The following is a 22351-nucleotide window of genomic DNA, read 5'->3' as shown; positions in this document are numbered from 1 at the left end:
GCTTCACCAATTAAACAATGAATGTTTTTTTTTCCCCAATAGTTTATTTAACATTTAATAGGGTTTTGCAGAAAGCCATAATGTTTGTGTGCCTGGTGAATATCTATCTGTCCTTGTACTTTCAGACCCCTGTCACTCCCAGCACACAATAACACTGACCTGGAAAAAGAGCCAGAAGAACTAAAGCCGATCAGTTCAGTGTTTTGGTAAGGTGATAGTCTAAGACCAGAATCTGTTACACCTTTACATGCTGCTGCTCTCAAACACTCATGTTTCAATAGTCCTTTCACTTCAACCTGCCCTGTGTTTGCATGACACTTGATTGCGTGAGTATAAGGTAACACGTGGCAAATACACTACACAGTTGATCATCTATCAGCTGTAACATTAGCAAGGAAATATAACTGATGATCTCCTTACAATGGCACCTTTTAAGGGGTGGGATATATTAGGCGGCAGTCAGTTCTCTAAGTTGATGTGTTGGAAGCAGGGAAAACGAGCAAGCATAAGGATCTTGGCGAATTTGACAACGGCCAAATTGTGATGGCTAGACGACTGGGTCAGAGCATCTCCAAAACAGCATGTCTTGTAGGGTCAGAACACCGAGTGCATCACAGCTTGCTGTGTACGAGGCTCCGAAGATGCAGAATGGTCAGAGTGCGCATGCTGACCCCTGTCAACTGCTGCAAGCGCCTCCAGTGAGCATGTGAGCATTAGGACTGGACCATGGAGCAATGGAAGCAACGGTCTTATAAATCACGTTTTCTTTTACAGCATGTGGATGGTTGGGTTCATGTGTGTCGCTTACCTGGGGAACAGATGGCACGAGGATGCTCTATGGGAAGAAGGCGAGCCGGCGGAGGCTTGGGTGATGCTCTGGGCAATGTTCTGCTGGGAAACCTCGGGTCCTGGCATCCATGTGGATGTTACTTTGACACGTACCACCTACATTAATATTGTTGTAGACCAAGTATACACCTTCATGGCAACGGTACTCCCTAATAGCAGTGGCCTCTTTCAGCAGGATAATGCTCCCTGCTACAGTGCAAAAATTGTCCAGGAATGGTTTGAGGAACATGGCATCTCCATCTGATCGAGTATCTGTCGGATGTGCTGGACAAACAAGTTCGATCCACGGAGGCCCCACCTCGCAACTTAAAGGAACACACACACACACACACACACGCGCACAAACCCACACACAAAAATATACATAGAATTTCAGCTTTCATTTCCTGAGATATACATCTAGATGTGTTACACAACTTAGCACATGGCCCCTTTAGTTTGAACCAGCCCATTTTTCAAGTGATGAAAACTGTTGGAACATGTGACTGACCGGTTCATATCAATTCAATATAGTTTTATTTGTATAGCACTTTAGACAGTGGACATTATCCAAAGCACCAATGTGAATATAACATTTTCATTTAAATTGAAATCCCTAATAAACAAGCCAGAGACCAAGTATAATATTTTTGGATTATTGATGATGTTTTTAGGTCACATTTATGCAGATATATAGAAAATTCTAAAGAGTGCACAAACTTTCAAGCACCACTGTATACTTTCTGCTCAGATTCAGTCAAATTCTGCAAAACCGATCAGATGGCGCATTACAGTACAGATGAATAATGACCCAAAACATACGAAAACAACCCAAGAGCTTTTTAAGGCAAAGAAATGGAACTTTCTTAAATGGCTGAGTCAGTCACCTGACCTCAACTAAATTGAGCTTGCTTTTCACCTACTGAAGACAAAACTGAAGGTAGGAAGACCTACAAACAAGCAGCAACTGAAGGCTGTAGGAAATGTCATGGCCCCCAAGGGCAATTTCACCTTGGGCCACTAGAGGGCACCCTGACTGTCTTTGCAGAACTTCTCCTGTTGTCTCCTGTCTCAGCCATGCACAACTGTTGTTCCATTTAAGTTCCTTGTTTGCTCTCTTTCTTTGCTGGAGCATTGTGGTTATGTTATGTTTGCTTTTTGATTGTATTTGCTATTGTTAAGACTATGCATAGTCTAATTTTGATAGTTTAAGTTTGTTTTGTCTTCTTTTCTTAGTGTCTGGTTGTCTTTTCTTTTTTTCTGTCCTTGTGTCTTTTCCTTGAGTCTTTGTTCCCTGAAATAAAGAAGCTCTGCATTTGCATCCACCTCCCAGGACTCCCACGTGACAGAATGCTCCAGCCACTCATGGACGCAGCAGATCTTAGTACGCAGTATCTTAGTAGTACCTACTCAGCGTGGCTCGAGGTTCCTTTCAAGAACATCAAAATGAACTGTTCCTCAGTGGTGGAATGACCTTCCAACCTCAATCCGGACCGCAGAATCTCTCACCATCTTCAAAACACAGCTAAAGTGAACACCTAACCAACCCATAGAAATAAATAAATAAATAAATAAAAATTTACTCTGGCACTTACACCTCTACTCTAGTTTTATACAGACTAAAATGCAACTTCAAGGCTATCTTGAATTGAATCGGTTATATCTGCGGTCTAACAGATGCAACTCCAGTGGGCTCAGTACAGCAATCAAATTTATTATACGACTCCATATGCCACAAGTTTACCAGACGAATCCATATGCATGAATGCCGGAATACATTTTCTATCCCGCTTATCCTACTGGGTCGTGTCAAACCTGGAGCCTATCCCAGGGAGCATGGGGCACCAGGCGGGTCACACCCTGGACAGGGTACACCCTGGACACCCATTCATACACTACGGACACTTTGGACATGCCAATCAGCCTACCATGCATGTCTTTGGACTAGGGGAGGAAACCGGAGTACCCGGAATAAACCCCCGCAGCACGTGGAGAACGTGTAAACTCCACACACACAGGTGGGAATTGAACCCCCAACCCTGGAGGTGTTCCGGCGTGTAGTTCCTGTGAAACTACACACTGTCATTGAATGGCATGCAGATATAACCACCAACAGCCTTGAAGGGAACCACTGCTTTGGATTTCTCCTTCAACAAAACGGACAGTAACTTCATCAAATCCTCAGTGACTACGTTTACAGGCACATCAATATTCTGGTATTATTTGGAATTCGGCAATATTCTAATTAGTATTGAGTCGTGTGTAAAAGGAGATAGACGTGCACACCCAGTCCGCAAGGAATTGTGGGTATAACAGATGCTTAGCTGTAGGCTAGGTATTTAATTTAATAGAATGGTAGCTCAGACGTACTTACAACAAGCATGTATACGTGAATATTCTAACGCCTGTACGCATATAAACGTCGTATTCAGAATACGGTCACGCATTTTAACACGGAATGATCCTCTGACTTTTGCCATTTTATCATAGTATTATTATTCTATAAATATTGCAACTTTTTTCTTGTCATATCAGATAGTATTGCTTTTTTTTCCTGGATAATGTATTTAGACTTTTTTCCCCCTCAAAATATCACTTTATTCTTGAAATCTTTTTTTTCTTCTTCTTCTAAGCAGTGGTACTAAAACACCGTCATGAAGGTTTCATGTCTTCTAGTGTTGCTGAAACACATTAAGGATGACGTGTTATCACAGAAGACATCTCCACAGCCTCGACTCCTTTTTTCCGGGATTGCGCGAGATGACTCGTTCGAATGTGGCGCACGCGCAAGTTTCTTCTGGTTAATGCGACACAACCAGGATTTTTTTTTTTTTTTTAACGCGTCAAATATTTTCGTTACACCGGATATAAGAAAATGTCAAAATTGTCAACTTTAAGACAACTATAAAAACAGCTAAAATCACGCTATATATTTATTATCGTTAGCAGACAGTAAGCTACACGATTTATGTCTCCAAAAGACAGGAAATAGCTACACGTCATGATGGATTAAAATATGCCTTGAACGTTACGAAAATGTTTATCACTTCCGAATGTTTACCCACCGGAAATAGACGTGGCGAATCGAACAGTTCCTGGTGTTTATAGCGACGGTTGTGCAACTCCAAGAATTTCTGAATCGACTCTTTTGATTCCCGGTGCTGGTCATCGATGGAGTCGATTCCAAAAGTGGATTTCACACTCATTTTATTTTCAAACTTAATAATGTCGGTGTCGCCGTGACTAAATTAACCTTATTTAAACGTCAACTCTTCAACCAGCGTGAAATGCGAGAACTAATGGACATAAACTCGGTCTACAGTACATTCACGATATGTTCTCAACTGCTTTCTCTCTTATCCTTAAAATACTTCAGCACTTGACGATGTTTTTGCTAGATTTTTATTATTATTTTTTAAACAAACGTTAATTTGTTTTATTTATCCACGTTAAAATACAGCGAACGAGGCAGTTAACGTTACACCTGTGCTACGGCCAAATCGGTTTCATTGTGCGGAATCGACTCCTTAAGCTTTGTTGTCGACGCTTCATTCCCAGTGACTGGAATCTGAGAGTCGACTCTATTTGGGCTCGACTCCCAGCCCTAGCTTGAGGTGGTTGAGCTATATAGCGAGCACTACTGTTTCATTTGTGTATGGGTTGGACCTATGAGTCAGTTACTGTCCCAGTTAAAGCGTTCTCGCATCTTCTTCATACTCTGTCTCGTTAACTGTCCCATGCCGATATAGCAGACCGGATAAAGCGGCTAGTTGGAGATATGCGCTTGTTTTTGGTGTGTTTTGGTGCGCTGCTGTTGTGTGTCGGAGCTTCTGCACACCGAGGAGCCTCGCATTTAATCACAGATGAGATCCCCTTCAAAATCAACTGGCCCGGGGAACATTTCACCTTGGTAAACCAATTTCCACAAATTTAAAAAATTAACAGTGAACGGTGTTTTCAAGCCAGCTAAGTAGCTAACACTAGGTTGTAATGGTTACATTACCTTTTTTCCCCCCGTATTTACCACTGCAGAAACTCATTTACAAATAACATTATATAGCAGTAATTTTTAAATGGACAATTGTTACAGCATGAAATGCACGTATAGTTATTGTAATAATTAATGCGCGTATAGTTATTGTATTTATTTATCTAGCTAGTTCCGTTACTGTGCCTTTAATTCGGCGTTTCCGGTTGTGGGTCACGTGATCACTTTCATTATTGCATGATGGTCACTGGTGTAAAAGTCATGTTGTTAACCTGCTCTGTTCTCCAAAGCCAGCCTCCGGGGCCCTTTATGAAGAAGATGACTTCCTTATTATGACCACGGCAGAAAAGGAGAAATACAAGTGTTTATTGCCTTCTTTGTCGAAGGGAGATGAGGTAAAACATTGTACTCAGTTTAATTCAGTAATGTCATCACAGGGCATTACTCAGCTGATCAGATATTCAGAGGTTTCACTAGTGGTTTAAAATGTCTGAATTGACCAAGAGGTATAATCTGGGCTGTTTGAATATGGCAGATTATAACAAAAGCTGCATTTTAGCAAGTTCTCAGTATTTGTCCCATATGCGAATTAAAGCAGATTTACTGTGGAATGGCACAATTTTGGAACTAGGTATCATGGATTATTATTTTTTTTATTTTTTTTGGGTTAGAACTGAGCTCACGATTCTTACTTACAATTCTTTGACCAAGAACGCGTGTTTATTTATTAATGCTTACATTACTATAGCACACCATGATGTACCTAAATGATCGTGGTGGACGTTTATGAATGAATGCTCGTCTGCATTTTGAATGACTGATTTAATGGCGCATTTGCACGTCAATATCACGCTGAAATCCTGAGCAAACAAAAAAAAAAAATAGTTAAGAGCACAGTGAATCCTCTGAGAGTTAAAAGGAAACCAGCAATGCTGATTGAGTAATTAGTGTGGTTTCTGTTCTTCTAACAGTAGCAACTCAGCCACTTGTGGGTATTTATCTTGATAAATGAGCTCTATGTGTAATGTATCCCTGGCAAGTTTTGCGTGAGACTGTACCATTTGCACCATTTTAAATGTTCCTGCCGGAACATGCGCCCCCTCGGCCGGACTGAGTGGCAAAACGTCGAACAAAATGACCGGTTTTATTAAGGGAAGCTGCGAAAACTCTAGAATAACTAATGACTATCAGCTTAAATTAAAGGCGGTTCGACTCGACAGTGACCCTTATAACTTGCCCAAGAACCTGTGGTCCATTGCCATTGGCATTTGGCCAGAAATCGGTTTTCCCGACATTTATATGTAACCGATTTCGGGGAAATGCACTAAGCAAAGCTTGAAGGCATGCAAAAGCCTTGACGCTTGGTCCTACTTCAAGGTGGGATTTGTTGGAGAAAGTAAAGTGACAAGAACACCAATAAACATTCTGGTTATACAGTGAGGGAAAAAAGTATTTGATCCCCTGCTGATTTTGTATGTTTACCCACTGACAAAGAAATGATCAGTCTATAACTTTAATGGTAGATTTATTTGAACAGTGAGAGACAGAATAACAACAAAAAAATCCAGAAAAACGCACATCAAAAATGTTATAAATTGATTTGCATTTTAATGAGGGGAAATAAGTATTTGACCCCTCTGCAAAACATGACTTAGTACTTGGTTTAAAAACCCTTGTTGGCAATCACAGAGGTCAGACGTTTCTTGCAGTTGGCCACCAGGTTTGCACACATCTCAGGAGGGATTTTGTCCCACTCCTCTTTGCAGATCTTCTCCAAATCATTAAGGTTTCGAGGCTGACGTTTGGCAACTCGAACCTTCAGCTCTCTCCACAGATTTTCTATGGGATTAAGGTCTGGAGACTGCCTAGGTCACTGCAAGACCTTAATGTGCTTCTTCTTGAGCCACTCCTTTGTTGCCTTGGCCATGTGTTTTGGGTCATTGTCATGCTGGAATATCCATCCACGACCCATTTTCAATGCCCTGTCTGAGGGAAGGAGGTTTTCACCCAAGATTTGACGGTACATGGCCCCGTCCATCATCCCTTTGATGCGGTGAAGTTGTCCTGTCCCCTTAGCAGAAAAAAAACCCCAAAGCATAATGTTTCCACCTCCATGTTTGACGGTGGGGATGGTGTTCCAGGGGTCATAGGCAGCATTCCTCCTCCTCCAAACACGGCGAGTTGAGTTGATGCCAAAGAGCTCCATTTTGGTCTCATCTGACCTCAACGCTTTCACCCAGTTGTCCTCAGAATCATTCAGATGTTCATTGGCAAACTTCAGACGGGCATGTATATGTGCTTTCTTGAGCAGGGGGACCTTGCGCGCGCTGCAGGATTTCAGTCCTTCACGGCGTAGTGTGTTACCAATTGTTTTCTTGGTGACTATGGTCCCAGCTGCCTTGAGATCATTGACAAGATCCTCCCGTGTAGTTCTGGGCTGATTCCTCACTGTTCTCATGATCAATGCAACTCCACGAGGTGAGATCTTGCATGGAACCCCAGGCCGAGGGAGATTGACAGTTCTTTTGTGCTTCTTCCATTTGCGAATAATCGCACCAACTGTTGTCCCCTTCTCACCAAGCTGCTTGGCAATGGTCTTGTAGCCCATTCCAGACTTGTGTAGGTCTACAGTCTTGTCCCTGACATCCTTGGAGAGCTCTTTGGTCTTGGCCATGGTGGAGCGTTTGGAATATGACTGATTGATTGCTTCTGTGGACAGGTGTCTTTTATACAGGTAACAAACTGATATTAGCAGCACTCCCTTTAAGAGTGTGCTCCTAATCTCAGCTCGTTACCTGTATAAAAGACACCTGGGAGCCAGAAATCTTTCTGATTGAGAGGGGGTCAAATACTTTTTTCCCTCATTAAAATGCAAATTAATTTATAAAATTTTTGACATGCGTTTTTCTGGATTTTTTTGTTGTTATTCTGTCTCTCACTGTTCAAATACAACTACCATTAAAATTATAGACTGATCATTTCTTTGTCAGTGGGCAAACGTACAAAATCAGCAGGGGATCAAATACTTTTTTCCCTCACTGTATGTGGACAGGCATGTACATATCTATTTATTTTATTATATAATTTTATCCGGTAACCCGTAAGCTAGCTAGTCCTAGTTTGTCTGTAGCGAACACTGCTTCCACTTACTAACGTTATATATTTGTGAAGGTAAAACGCAGTCGGAGAATGAACGAGCCCCCGTTATTCATCCGCGGAAATAGACAGCGCTTAAAAAGAAATATGTAGCAAATTATTCATCGTTATACAATATGAATACCACGTGCCAAAAGAACTTACACTTATACTGCTCCACTTAGTAAAAAAGAGTGAATGGTTTTTTGGTACGCTGTAAAAAGATAGCTCCGAATTCTTGTTGAATCTGTTAGCACAGAGGTTTTGTAACTAAAGCCCCTCCAAGCCTCCCCTATCATGTGGCATATAATTACACACACACACCCACACATATATATATGTGTGTGTGTGTATATATTTGTGTGTATATATGTTGCAGTACTGGCGACGTTTGGAAAATTGCTAAGGTTTGTTCAAAAAGTTTTTTGGGTTTTTTTTTTTTGGCAAAAAAAGTCACGAAGTTGGCAACACTGGTCTGCACTGACAGATAGATAAAAGGCAGGCTAAGCTCCGCCTCTCCCCAGCAAAAAGAAAATACAGAGGGAGAGGGAACGCGGGGTTTTTCATTTATGCACATTCTATTTGAAAAGAAATAAAATGCACAGAATACCCAAATGATGCCCTGTCTGTGGGTTGTTGTTTTTGTTGTTTTTTTTCTCTGCGCCCCCCCGGTTGAAAACCACTCTGTAAGCACAGTCGATTGCACAACAGCTTTTTCCCATTTTATATGCGTTTTTTCTGTGTTTTTCGATGCTGCCACTCGGTGGGCGTGACCGCGCCGAGTTCCGGCTACCGTGACGACACGTGCATAGCCTCTATACGCTACTTGAAATCGGATAGCAGATCTCCCAAAAGGCGAGAGTAAATATTTAACCCCTTTCCTACAACTGAGAGGTGTAGGATCTGTTAGGAGTCATTTTCTGTTCCTCAGGTAAATGGCCTTGTGATGTTACAGTGCTGATTTGGCTGTGTGTTGTGATAATTTAACTTGAGGCTATGTTATGGATAAGATGTTTTCCTGTTAGAACTGTTGTAAAATAGTGCCACCGACCAGCACGAATGAACTTGGTCCCCCCTCCCCCGTCTCTCTGTATACTAGAACCATAGAACCATGATACATGTTTAGTGTTTGTGTATTTGGACATTTGACTCCTTACAATTTTTCATCTAACAGAATTTTCTTCGATGATAAATGCCTTGTCTGATGATGATAGTCTACACAGTAGGATTCATTGAAACTTCAAAATAGTCAAATATATGTCATATTCTCACCGTTATGAAAATAAATACGATGGTAAATATCTTTCGTTCCTTCTATAATACTGGGTCACTCACACTCTCTCGCTTTGTCTGTGTGTGCTTCCTGTGGATCCTTCTTATTTGATCCCTTTTTCACGTAATGTTCTTTTTTTCAGGATGAGGAGAAGGAGTATACGGGACACAGCCCAGATGTTCTACTTGCACCGTTGTTCAAACAGAGCAGCTGCTCATACAGGGCAAGTTTCACGTCTCAGTTTTTGTTTTCTTTTTCTTTTCTTTTTTTTGAATCACTTTCGATTTTCACTATTTGAGATCTGTGAGGGATTGTAACCAGAGCATACGTTTGCATTCATGTTAACGTATATTCAGTCTGATGAATGTGAACAGGTTTCAGGTTCAGGCAGGCCATGATATCGTTTGTCTACACTGGTTTGTGTCAGTGCTGTTTGAAGATTTCAAGGAGAAAGTCTTGTATGTAACTTTCTAGATTAAATCTGTTGACGTTATCGTCCCTCTTGTTGAAGGAGAAATCTCAGGCAGCCTTCAAGGCTATCCAGTCCCTCCAGGACTTCACAATTTTGCGATCGCAGAAATGAACGCGAAATCGTGCGAACTCCATAATATTCAGAGGAGCTTGCGATTTTTCAAAATTATTGCAGGCTTGGGCCAAGACGCCGTCATGTGACGGCATCACAACGCACATTCAGCCAAAGCCTTCTTCGATTCGTGTGCGTCAAACGTGTGTACGGCTAAAAGGTCTCATCAAACATCATTGCGATAGGCCGTGCAAATGCAATTTCTCCAATTCAAGTAGATTTGGGGGGGAAAAAAGGACAAAAATGCTCCGAAAATGGCATCGCAAATTCTGAAACAAGCCGCAGCAAAATAAAGCATTTTTGACTTCAACAATCACGAAAAACTGTGTCCTGGATGGCCTGGATATCTGTGATTACATCTGCGTGCCATTTAAAGAAGGTGTGTAGGTGTGACTATCATAGAATGACAGTCAAAGTGATCGATCCCGAATCGAAACACTCCCAGAGTGTTGCGTCACATGGACTTGTACGATAAACTTAAGACTTCTGGTAAGTCCATATCCCATAATGCATTGAGAGCACAGTTGTTTTCTGAGTGTGCCAGAGTTGCCTCTATTAGGCCACAAGTGCAACCGCTGATTCCCTTGAAGGCGACCACTGCCTGGGTTTTCTCCTTCAACAAGAGACAAACCTCCAACCACCTTCATGTAGTACTTTCTTCTAAAGAAACGCAATTTCTTGCACAGCTGTTATAAAGTACTATAATGTTAAATTTATTCTGTCCTCTGTATTATGAGCGTTTATATAGTTACTCATTTATTACGGTTGTTGTAGTTTGCAGATAAGTCAACCCTTAATAATAATAATAATATTAATAATGATCTTTCTGATGCAGTTTGTATTTAATTCTAGCTGTAAACGGCGGGGTTAGCCATGTCATTTTAATATTTTGGTTTATTGTTAAGCAATAAAACCTAAATGTCCGTTTATTGCTAATGGCAGTCTTTAATTTGTGAAAGTCATAATATACTTGCGTTTCGGTCATATAATAATCCTCTGTTTGTTGCAGATTGAGTCTTACTGGTCCTATGAGGTGTGCCATGGTAAACATGTGAGGCAATATCATGAGGAAAAAGAGACTGGACAGGTCTGTTAGACAGTTCCAATTTCCTTTATGGTTTAAATGCCCGAAACTACTGTTTTTGTTTTTTTTTAAATATTTTTTTTAAAATACCAAGCACACACACACGCACACACACACAAAAGAGTTATCTTAGTACAAGGACCCACTAAACTGCATTTATATAAATTATGCAGCTGATTTGTCTGTTCTGGGCTTGCAGAAAGTGAACATACAGGAGTATTACCTGGGGGCCATGTCCAGCAAACACACTGATTCTTCAGCAGGTAGCTCCTTCTCCTTCTCCTTCTTCTCCTTCTCCTTCTCCTTCTTCTCCTTCTCCTTCTTCTCCTTCTCCTTCTCCTTCTTCTCCTTCTCCTTCTCCTTCTTCTCCTTCTCCTTCTCCTTCTTCTCCTCCTCCTTCTTCTCCTTCTCCTTCTTCTCCTTCTCCTTCTTCTCGTTCTTCTTCTCCTTCTTCTCCTCCTTCTCCTTCTCCTCCTTCTCCTTCTTCTTCTTCTCTTTCTTCTTCTCCTTCCTCTCCTCCTTCTCCTTCTTCTCCTTCTCCTTCCTCTCCTCCTTCTCCTTCTTCTCCTTCTTCTTCCTCTCCTCCTTCTCCTTCTTCTCCTTCTCCTTCTCCTTCTCCTACTTCTCCTTCTTCTCCTCTTCTTCTTCTATTTTGATGAAACAAACAGATTTTTCAGTTCAGGGTTTAAAACATATTGCATGTAATTAAAAAAACAGGTTTTTAAGCATATGAGGTTTTCATATGCTTTGTCTGCTCCTCAGATTCAGAGCCTAGTAAAGCAGGCGATGCTGCCAATGAAAGACCAGACACCAACACTGAGGTATGTGAAGTGCCCATCAATCAGGTCAACCCACTAACCAGCATGTGAAAAGCTAATGGTGATTCCATAGATTGTAACATGTAGTGTTCAAGCCGTTTAGCGCATTGCTTTGTTTCTGAATAAATGTATAAACGCGCTGGTAAATTTTACAGGTGCCAAGTAAGAACATAGAAGGCCAGCTGACCCCTTATTTCCCGGTGGAGATGGGGAATGGGACCCCGTGTCTGTTAAAACAGAATATGCCTCGTTCTACCTCTGTGCTGTACGTGTGTCATCCAGAGGCAAAACATGAGATTCTTTCCATTGCTGAGGTGACAACCTGCGAGTATGAGGTGGTGGTGCTCACACCACTGCTCTGTGCTCATCCTAAATATAGGTAGGTAAGAGCAGGGGTAAACACTGCCAATAAACACAGGAGAGGTACAGTTGTGCTCATAAATTTGCATACCCCTTGCAGAATCTTCAAAATTGCATTTTGTTTTTTTTTTATTTAGTACTGCACCGAATAAGCTATTTTACATAGCAGGTAAAACAAAGCTGAAGGTATAACAAAGCTGAACATTTCTAGAGGGAGATTTCAGAATTCTGGACTGTAGATTGAGTCAGTAAGAGGTTTGCTGTTTATTCCATTCTTTTCATAACTATTCAGTCTTTGTCGCGTATTACTTAGTTGAAGTATTTCAGACTTTTGGTCTATTAAGGCACTATTGCATATTTAAAAATGCAGGTTTTGCTTCTATTCTAGATTTTTTTTTTAACATTGTGTCTTTGTTCTGTTCTTGTCACAAAATATTCAGGTATAAGTCATCGCCAGTGAATGCCATCTTTTGCCAGGCGCTGGCGGGTTCTCCACTTCGGCCCCACAGCCTCTCCCTACTGGACCAGCAGCAGGAGGAGCTACTTAGGCCACACTTCAGCCCTCCCACTGAGAGAGAGGTGAGAGCAACTCAAAATTCACTGCAGGGTGATGAGTTTAGATGCCAGCTACATTATTATTTTGCTCGTGCACATACAGTCCAGTTTGTCTCTCGTGTTAAATTTTGGCCCGTCGTGTTCCCATCATTAATGTGCATTTTCTATGTACTGGATTGTAACACTAGTAAAGTTTAGAGCTTTTTTTGATGTATAAGGTTCAAATAATGGCCCGAACACCACTTCACAGACGCACACTCGCACCCCCTTTGGTTTAAAAGATGACCACATTTTTGGACCTTGTTCTCTTTTAGGAGGACACATCACCTGTGCGGGAGGAGGCCTTTACCTCTACCCACAAACCCATGGCAGTTGGTGGACATACCCAGGTGACGGTGGGAACTACCCACATATCTCGCCTGACTGATGAGCAGCTTATAAAGGAATTTCTGAGTGGCTCGTATTGTCTGCATGGGGTGAGGCCTTTGCTCATGAACTTTGTTTATATGTGAAAAGGGAAATGAGGCCTTTTAAGATTTTCTGCCAATATTACTGTTCTATTTTCGTGGAATTTCTACTTTTTTTTTTTTTGCCGTGATTTATTCATGACCCTGTGCTCTTCTGTTTAGGGCGTGGGATGGTGGAAATATGAATTCTGCTATGGAAAACATGTTCATCAGTATCATGAGGTCAGAGGAAAGAGAAATTAAATATTGACTTTGAGCAAAATTGTACCCATGTGATAACAGTGCAGAATGTTGATTTAAATTGGGCTTATTTACATCTGTTGGTGATCCCTTTAAATTTGTATTAGTGCTCTGTTTTCAGGGGTTAAATGGTTGCATTATACGTTAATGACAAAAAGGCTCTGAAATAAACAGGGACTGAAAATTAGTCCATTTAATGAGTACATGGAAAAATACTGACCTGTATTTTTTCAGTAGTTTGAAAAGGTAATTAAGCTATGCTAATGAGTTTAATTCAAGAAAATAAATGGAGGGAAAAAATGTTCATTTGCATCCCCGGAAATAACAGTATGATTTTTGTGAGTGACCATGTTACTTGTTTTTTATGTTGTCTCAGGACAAAGAACAAGGGAAGAGTATTGTAGTGGTGGGCAGTTGGAGTCATGCTGAGCATTTAGAGTGGTCCAAGAAGAACGTGGCACGCACCTACCAACTTAAAGAAGAGGGAAACCAAAAAGTCAAGTATGACGTGTGCATTGCTCTTTCATGTGCAAATATGACAGGCTAATGTGTGACGCGAACGTGCTAACCTCTAAGCCACCGTCCACCCACGAAAGTTCCACTTTTTTAATTAAATTACGGGGGGGGAAAGAACTTGTCCACGATATTTAAATTTTTTGAGATGCACCTGTACAGCTGTGGAAAAAATTAAGAGACCACTGCAAAATGATCAGCTTCTTTGGTTTTACTATTTATAGGTATGTGTTTGGGTAAAATGAACATTTTTGTTTTATTCTATCAACTACTGACAACATTTCTCACAAATTTCAAATAAAAATTTTGTCATTTAGAGCATTTATTTGCAGAAAATGAGAACTGGTCAAAATAACAAAAAAAGATGCGGTATTGTCAGACCTCAAATAATGCAAAGAATATAAGTTCATATTCATTTTTTAAACAACACTACTAATATTTTAACTTCTGAAGAGTTCAGAAACCAGCATTTGGTGGAATAACCCTGATTTTCAATCACAGCTTTCATGCATCTTGGCATGCTGTCCACCAGTCTTTCATATTGATGTTTGGTGACTTTATTCCACTCCTGGTGCACAATTTCAAGCAGTTCGGCTTTGTTTGATGGCTCGTGACCATCCATCTTCCTCTTGATCACATTCCAGAGATTTTTTATGAGGTTCACGTCTGGAGATTGGGTTGGCCATGACAGGGTCTTGATCTGGTGGTTCTCCTTCCACACCATGATTGACCTGGCTGAGTGGCATGGAGCATTGTCCTTCTGGAAAAACCAATCCTCAGAGTTGGGGAACATTTGCGATAGCAGGAGAAAGCAAGGTTTCTTCCAGGACAACCTTGTACGTGGCTTGATTCGTGCATCCTTCACAAAGACCATTCTGCCTGGTTCCAGCCTTGCTGAAGCACCCCGATCATCACCGATCCTCCACTAAATGTCAAAGACTGTGCGAGACACTGCGGCTTGTAGGCCTCTCCAGGTCTCCGTCTAACCGATAGACGACCAGGTGTTGGGCAAAACTGAAAATTGGACTCCTCAGAAAAGATGTCCTTACTCCAGTCCTCTACAGTCCAATCCTTATGGTCTTTTGCAAACCTCAGTCTGGTGCTTCTTTGCTTCTCATTGAAGGGCTTTTTTTTTCTAGCACTGCATGACTTCAGCCCTGCCCCCAGGAGCCTGTTTCGAACCATCCTCGCCATGCACTTCACCCCAGCTGCTGTTTGCCATTCTTTTTGTAGGTCACTTGATGTCATCCTGTGGCTGTTGAGTGACATTCGAATGAGTTGGCGGTCATCCCGGTCAGTGGAGAGTCGTTTTCGCCCTCTGCCGGTCTGTAGCTTCGTTGTCCCCAATGTCTGCTGCTGACCTTGTTCTTATGAACCGCCGTCTTTGAAATTTTAAGGATGAAAGCAACCCGACGCTCACTGTATCCCTCTGCCAGTAAAGCCAGAATTGAACCCTTATTTTCCTCACTCAGATCTTTCCTTTTCAACTCTCTTGGCATGGTCAATAGTTGTTTTTTGATTCCAATTATTTTGGACGTACTACTAACACTGTCTTTGCCATCCAGCTGGTCCTATTGCAAGAGGATAGTGATGACCACAGCAGTGGTTTTCATGTAGAGGTGCTGGTTTCAGAAAAATTTGCAGTGGTCTCTTAAATTTTTCCAGAGCTATGCGTGTGTGTATGTATATATGTATGTATATATGCGTGTGTGTGTAATTAATTATAAATGCAATTTTTTTTTTTGCTAACTTGTAATATTCCAGACTGGTATCCCACTTCTATGGCCATGGGGATGTGTGTGACCTCACAGGGAAGCCAAGACAGGTCATTGTGAAGCTCAAGTGAGTCACTCTAGTAATGAATAAAAAAAATGTTTGAGCCAGTGACGATTTGTATAAATGCTACCATTCTGTCTTTCACGTTCAGGTGTAAGGAATCTGAGTCTCCTCATGCTGTTGTTGTGTATCTCTTGGAACCCCAGACTTGCCAGTATATTCTTGGGGTAAGAAGTAACTCATTAATATTCTAAAATAAAATTCAATGCTCTGTAATAAGTTTTCTCAGCTAAATGTAAAAAGACGAACGAAGTTATGAAATGTGATTTTTCTTTGTATTTCTTCTTTGTTCTTTTTTTTTTTTTTTTTCCCCCTCCTCAGGTTGAGTCTCCAGTTATCTGTAAGGTCTTGGACACCGCCGATGAGAATGGCCTTCTCTCCCTCCCTAGCTAGAAATCAGACAGGCTAGTGAGATGTGCGTGATTTAGAAAAGGAAGAATATTATGGTTGGAGGGAAATGTGTGTTTTTGAAGGAAATTCCCAGGAATTTCTCATTATCCCTTTAAGAACACTGAGAATGTGCTCTAGACTGAGCTCTGGATAATGTTTGTCCGGGTGTGGTGTTGAAAGTATGCTCATTTTGGAATTGGCAGTTATGGAACTGTTTAATTTCCTGATCTGCTGGAGAATATCTCTCTTGTTTTTGTTTGTTTTTGTAAGCTTTTGGCACATTTTAATGACTTCTCATGACTTTTTTTTTTTGTACATTTTATTTTTAATTTAATGCAATAATTTCTGCAGGGTTCTATATCGGGGTGTTTTAACGGTTTATTTATTTCTGTTAACTATATGCTTGCTGTTGCAAGCATTAAATTACATTTTAAGTAAAGCGAGGATTCAAGAATTGAAACAATTTGTTCATTGAATATATGGAGAGCTAGAACGCCATGCAAAAGTAGTGGAACAGCTACATATTTAAGCATAAATGCGGCAAGAATATACTGTGAGCTTTTATTTTGGATTACATCTGAACACATACAATATGTTTCATGTTGATACTGCTATGAAATAATGGCAGGATCATTACTACATTTTAGTTTGGCACAGGTGCTTACAGTCATGCATTATAGTAAGCAATTGTCTTTTTATTTTTATTTTTTAATTTAAAAACAACAGAACTAGGTTGTGCTTGGGTTAATTGTTTTAAAATATTTATGATGTGCACTGTGTATATACCAGTCCCTCCAGGATTTTGCGATTGCAGAAATGAACGCAAAATCAAGGAAACGCCACGATATTCAAAATTACCGCAGATTTTCTGAAGAATTGGGCCAAGACACATCATGTGAAATCATCACGAAGCACCATGCGATGTCATTGCGACGTGGATTCAGCCAAACCCCGCCTTCGATTCACATGTGCCGAACGAGTACAGCTAAAAGTTCTCATTTACCAACAGACATCACGGTGAAAGATCATGCAAAACAATTTTGTGCAATTGCAACTTCGCCAATTCAAGTAGTTTTCAACAAAAAAATGTTTGTGGAATTTTTCGGCTGCGACAGTCACTTAAAAAAATAAACGCTGAAATCCTACATGGACTGCTATACACACCTAAATGAATCTAGTTTGTGAAATGTGCCTAATTCAGGGATGTTTGCATGGGGTTTTAAAACTGTGATATTCAACATTTAGATGGAATCCCATTGCCCAATTTAGTAAGAAAACGAGCAAACGATGAATGTTTTGGCTCTACTTAATTTGCATAGGATTGCAATTTCAATCTTGATGTTAAATACAAGTACACAATGCTCACTTGAGCTTACCAGTTTTATAACTTGGAAACAAAATCGTTTCCTCAGTTTTAATGAAACAGCCCAGTGGTCCTTGCTGGAAAAGATGTTTAATGGCAGTGACTTTAAGTTGACCACTATTATGATTTAGGCTATGTTGCTGCACGAGCCCTACCTATTTCAGACTTTACTTCCATCAGGGCTTTACTGTTCGTATTCTAGCAGGTAAAGATTGTAAACAAAATGTTGGACAGTAGATCTCTCGGTCATATGTCTGATGTGAGGTCATAAATGCAAAACGGATTAAAAATTACTAAGGCAGGCAGATTAAATGGAAAACTGGTGAGTCTGTGGGGGGATTTCGCTGGTATGGTTAGGTTCCATGCATCCTCTTGGATGGATTCACTGCAGATCAGAGTTCTTCTGATCACCTTTATCATATGACAAAATATTTCTGTCATGATGTGATTGGTTTCTTCTAGGATGATCCTGTCCACAGGAAACAATGATCACTGAATGGTTTGATGATAAATTATTTATATTATATGCTATGGTCTTCACCAGTGGTTCTCAACCTTTTGTGAGCTCTTTACCCCTAGCATATTTCGAACAATCCACAAGGACCCCCTACTCCACAACAATCATAGGCTATATATTTAACAGTCATTTCTATACATGTTACTTTTATTTTATTAATATTTAACATTAATAATATTAACATTGGACGTTTAAAATTGAATCAGAAGATTTCGGGATTGATTTATTTTTTCAAATTTTTTATTGTTGGTGTGACATTTAATTTGAGACTATTTTGTTTATTTTTTTACCTGTCAATGCGACACTTGAACTTGTCTACCACTCATAAGGTCATAGATTTTTGCAAATGATCTTTTCATTTGTAAATAAATTTCAAATAAATCCATCGATGAACGATCCTCAGCTCAGCTAGTGTGATATGTGAATGTGTGCGAATAACCAAATTGGTTCGTTTTAAAACATCTTACATTGGATGGGCGTATGATCTATTGGAATATGTTTGGATGCATTTAAATACCCCCCGGTTGAGAAACACAGTCATAGTCACCTGATCTCAATGCAGTTGAACACCTATGGGAGATTTTGAGTGATTTCACCAATCGAGAGATTATCCTTTGGAAGAATGGTGCTCATCTCTCCAGTACAGTTCTAGACTGGCTTGTAATGGCCTAGCACCTTATTAGGCTTTTCCTTTAATGTGTCACCCATCTCAATCAGTTAAAATGCATGACGTGCTATAAAAGAAAAATGTAGGGGTAACAATTTTATACTCTGAAGAAAACTGTGTAAAACAGGCATTCATGTAAAATGAACATTTTGCGTTGCTGTAATAGCGAATTTGCATGTTTTGAATGTTATGTTGTATTTTCGTCTAGGCGATCCGGACAAACTGGCTTGTACATATATTTGAAATGAAACATTTTGAGTGTAGTTCTCTAATACAAATTAAGCATAAAGCTGACACAAAATATAATTTTACTTTCATAACGAAGCTGCTAAATGTTTAATTCTGTAATTGATTTTTTTGTTTTGTTTTGTCTGGATGTAACAAGTCTAATACTGATGCGGATTGACTGTTGTCCCCAGACAATGAACCTACAATGTGCTCCATCTCTCCCTTGCTTGGAAAATATTTAGTTCTTCAAAATGAAGTCACTTTAGGAAAAAAAATACACTTGCAAAACATTTAATACAACATTAAATGTATAACAACTTATGACACTTTCATCACCTTATCAAACGCTTCAGGTTAGTGTAAAAATAGAATGTCCTTAAGTCAAGGAACAGCAATAACATGTTGTGGATAGTCTGAATTAGCATCAAATGTGCACAGCCTCTCAAAGTCCAGCACTGAAAAAAACACAAACGAACAATGTACATGTAAGCGCAAACAGCCATTCTATTGCTCCCAAAATGCTTAGCAGTAGTACAGCATTCATACTGAGGGTGTGGGTATCTGATGGGCTGAGGTACTGTCAAAGTCCTGCAGTGCCTCCTGGTGGATGTGATAATGCATGGCCATGAAGCTCTTCGCAAAGCCTGTGGTCTGAGAGTTCACTGGTTTCAGGCTATTGGGCGAACTGGGTCCATGTGAGGGACTGCTATTGTAGATGCTATAGTAGGGCTCTATGCGGGTGTTGATGGGTGTGGAGCTGCTAGGGGGATGGGATTTGCATCCAGTTGTGGCACGCATACTGGGCATGGTGTCCCGAGAGTGGCTAGGCCCGCATGCCTGGTCCACCAGCCTCCTCTGCGGCTTTGGCGAGAGCATGTAGGCTGAGTTGGTTTCATGGTGTGAGGACTTATTGCGGTTTACCTCCAGGTTTCCCTTGCCCATGGCATGCAAACGGGTCTTGTGCTTGCAGCAGAAGGAGCCGAATGCCAGCCACTGGAGGAAGCAGAGCACACGGCGTCGCAGGCCAGCGCTGTTCCTGGAGTAAACAAATGGGTTTATGCCCGACTTGAGAAAGATAAGAGCAAATCCACACAGCTCAAACTGGTAGTGAATGAAGCTGTTCTCTGGAGACAAAACATCCTGTGCCAAAGCCACACCCATGGGCAGGCAGCACAGAAGCACAGATATAACTATGACCACACACGTCACGACAGCCTTGGAATCCTTGGTTGTGGACAGGTTGGAAACCAACTGGCAGCAGGTAGCATGTGTGGCAGCCCTGGGCACTAGGGCCTGACTACTACTCTTTGTGAATGGGTGTGTCTGAACATGCTGAAGCTTGTTATAGGTCTGGTTACGATAGAGTGAAGGCACCTGGACAGCACACTGTATACCCTCAAATCCGGCAGCAATGAAGGCTGGAGGAGCGGCTGGGGGACGTGTGGCACCCACCATGATAACAGAGCACTTCCGCACCAGCGCATTCTTTCGCAATGCCTGTGCAATCATAAGGTATGACATGGACACTACACCCACACAAAAAGCGAAATCTGCAAGGTACACGTACAACACCACCTTTGCCCGATTCCCCGTGAGACCAAAGTGAGGCAGGCAGGGACCAGCGCTCCTGGGGTAGGCTCTTAAGGTGACCAAGGCTGCCAGCGTGAAGCTAGAAGTCCACAGCAGGGCCGTGAGGGACAAAGTGCATGGGAAGGAGGCAGCATGGTTTGGCTGCTGGCCCAGTACCATGCGCAACCGATGCAAGGCAATGACTGCCACTGTTTCCAAAGACATGATGATGAAACCTGAGCTAGTGAGATGAAAGGCAAAGCAAAAGCCCTTTGATACACCACCTCCACTGTCCCCGACGTCCAGGAAAAGGATGAGCGCAAACATGGGTGCAGTAACACAGCAGATGAACAGGTCGCAGAAAGACAGGTTCAGTATCATAAAGTCAATGTTGGTACGGAACTTGCGGAATGCTGGGTCAAAGAAGAAGAGGAACACCACCAAGTTGCCATACGAGCCCAGGCAGAAGATAAGAACGAGGAGAAGAGAGCAGGAGGCCAGAGTAGCCGTGTGGATCAAGGCCCAGCCGCTGACGGGAGTCTGTCCAAGAGTGCTGTTGAAGGCCTGGCTCCTAGCAAAATCTGCCAGGTCCAAAGGCCATGCAGTGCTGTTCATGGTACGAACGGAGTTGGTTGGTATCACAGACTTAGAGTATTTCTCCCATTATGCAGAAACCCCCAGGCTGAGCAGTGTGTTTTTCTCCTGGAGTACTGACAGAACACACAAAAAAGAAGAAAAAAAAACCCACAAGTGAGTCTTCCTCACTAAGAGCTCTGTGAAGATTAACATGAACAAAAATGCTTTCCATGCACAATCTAACCAAATAAATAAATAAATAAATCCATGCCCTTTATGAATTATTTACGAATTATGCAACATGCACCTGAGCGATTAAATATACTGCATGCAGTCGCCTCTTAGTTATGCTGAAACACTGTTTAGCCAGCTGTTCTAATCTCCGACTTGTTTTTCACGATTACATGACCTCTCTCTTTTTTTTCATAGATGTATATGTCCAGAACGCGGACTACAATAGATTGGAAAATCTGCATCGATTATTTTTAGTTCTATTATGTCACGCGACCAGACCATTTCATATCGTCCACAACCATCCCTCAGTGCCACTATATGTGATGGACAAATATACAGTACATAGAAATGAAGCATGCAGATGTGCAGGAAGAAGATACCACATCAATGCTCAGTTCGCATGTTTAACCGATTAGAATATATATATATAATATATATTATATATATAACGCTATATTTATATGCATCGCTTCTATCAACAGTATGGCGGTTTTTTTTTTTTTTACCTTACACCAATTAAATGAAATGAAATGCAACGACCTTACCACATTTCACTGTAATCTCCCATTTTGATAATCTATACGGTTTCCAATGTGAATGGATGTATCTTGTAGAGCTAACAGAAATGGACTGTATTGAAATATACGCGATGTAGAGGAATAATAATAATAATAATAAAAAGGCTGAATACAGCTGCGGCGCGCGCGCTAGCTGCAGTAACGCTTCCCATACTGCAGCGCTCACCGATTGGACCAAACCGACATGCGCGTGCCCGTGAGAAACCGTCAAAGAGGCAGGAGCTGGATGAGAAACTGAGTGTCGGTGTGAAGTCACTTTGATTTACATCAGTTTCCGGACATAATCCAATATTCAAGAGCGACACTGTTCTGAAATTCACAAGATGTCGTGCTGTTATATCAGAAGGAAAACAGGAACCCATTTCCCGCCTAGTAATCTCGTTCCAGATGTTTTAGGGGCGGGTTTTGGGTGTGAAACAGACTGAAATATTTTCGGACTCTTTAAATGCTTATGGGTTGATTGCCATCATTTCAAACAAATTGGTTTATTTGGTCACATTTTATTAGCTACTAGCTGCCCCTAAAAAAACAAAAAAAAAAACAATAAAA

General features: G+C 41.1%; 2 protein-coding genes across 4 annotated transcripts; one reads left to right on the top strand and one right to left on the bottom strand.

Annotated features, from left to right (window-relative positions):
• Nucleotides 1-2639: 2639 nt before the first annotated feature.
• On the top strand, nt 2640-18347 carry erlec1 (endoplasmic reticulum lectin 1). 3 transcript variants are annotated; one of them, XM_053619011.1, is made up of 14 exons: nt 2640-4738; nt 5107-5211; nt 9367-9447; nt 10817-10894; nt 11091-11154; nt 11654-11712; nt 11865-12088; nt 12510-12648; nt 12939-13100; nt 13254-13313; nt 13708-13841; nt 15609-15686; nt 15772-15847; nt 16002-18347. In XM_053619011.1, the coding sequence occupies exons 1-14, from the start codon at nt 4607-4609 to the stop codon at nt 16071-16073; spliced, it is 1464 nt and encodes a 487-aa protein (XP_053474986.1). In that variant the 5' UTR covers nt 2640-4606; the 3' UTR covers nt 16074-18347. The 3 variants fall into 3 exon arrangements, with proteins under 3 accessions (XP_053474986.1, XP_053474987.1, XP_053474989.1); XM_053619012.1 differs by having other exon boundaries at nt 2644-4738; nt 13708-13832; XM_053619014.1 differs by having other exon boundaries at nt 4637-4738; nt 5111-5211.
• A 1038-nt stretch (nt 18348-19385) lies between these two features.
• On the bottom strand, nt 19386-21500 carry gpr75 (G protein-coupled receptor 75). The gene has a single exon (XM_053619009.1). It carries the CDS (start codon nt 21027-21029, stop codon nt 19386-19388), a length of 1644 nt encoding a protein of 547 aa, XP_053474984.1. The 5' UTR covers nt 21030-21500.
• Nucleotides 21501-22351: the final 851 nt, after the last annotated feature.

This window comes from Ictalurus furcatus, chromosome 29, assembly GCF_023375685.1.
Source record: "Ictalurus furcatus strain D&B chromosome 29, Billie_1.0, whole genome shotgun sequence".
NCBI classification, from domain to species: Eukaryota; Metazoa; Chordata; class Actinopteri; order Siluriformes; family Ictaluridae; genus Ictalurus; species Ictalurus furcatus.
Note: the sequence above shows the minus strand (reverse complement) of the source record. Positions and strands in the feature narration are given on the sequence as shown.

What these genes read in the sequence shown, in the direction of transcription:
- gpr75 (XM_053619009.1), bottom strand. Translation starts at nt 21,029, where the DNA reads ATGAACAGCACTGCATGGCCTTTGGACCTGGCAGATTTTGCTAGGAGC.
- erlec1 (XM_053619011.1), top strand. Translation starts at nt 4,607, where the DNA reads ATGCGCTTGTTTTTGGTGTGTTTTGGTGCGCTGCTGTTGTGTGTCGGA. An exon ending in AGGAAAAAGAGACTGGACAG is followed by an intron (nt 10,895 to 11,090) that starts GTCTGTTAGACA and finishes CTGGGCTTGCAG; the next exon opens with AAAGTGAACATACAGGAGTA. An exon ending in GCCCTCCCACTGAGAGAGAG is followed by an intron (nt 12,649 to 12,938) that starts GTGAGAGCAACT and finishes GTTCTCTTTTAG; the next exon opens with GAGGACACATCACCTGTGCG.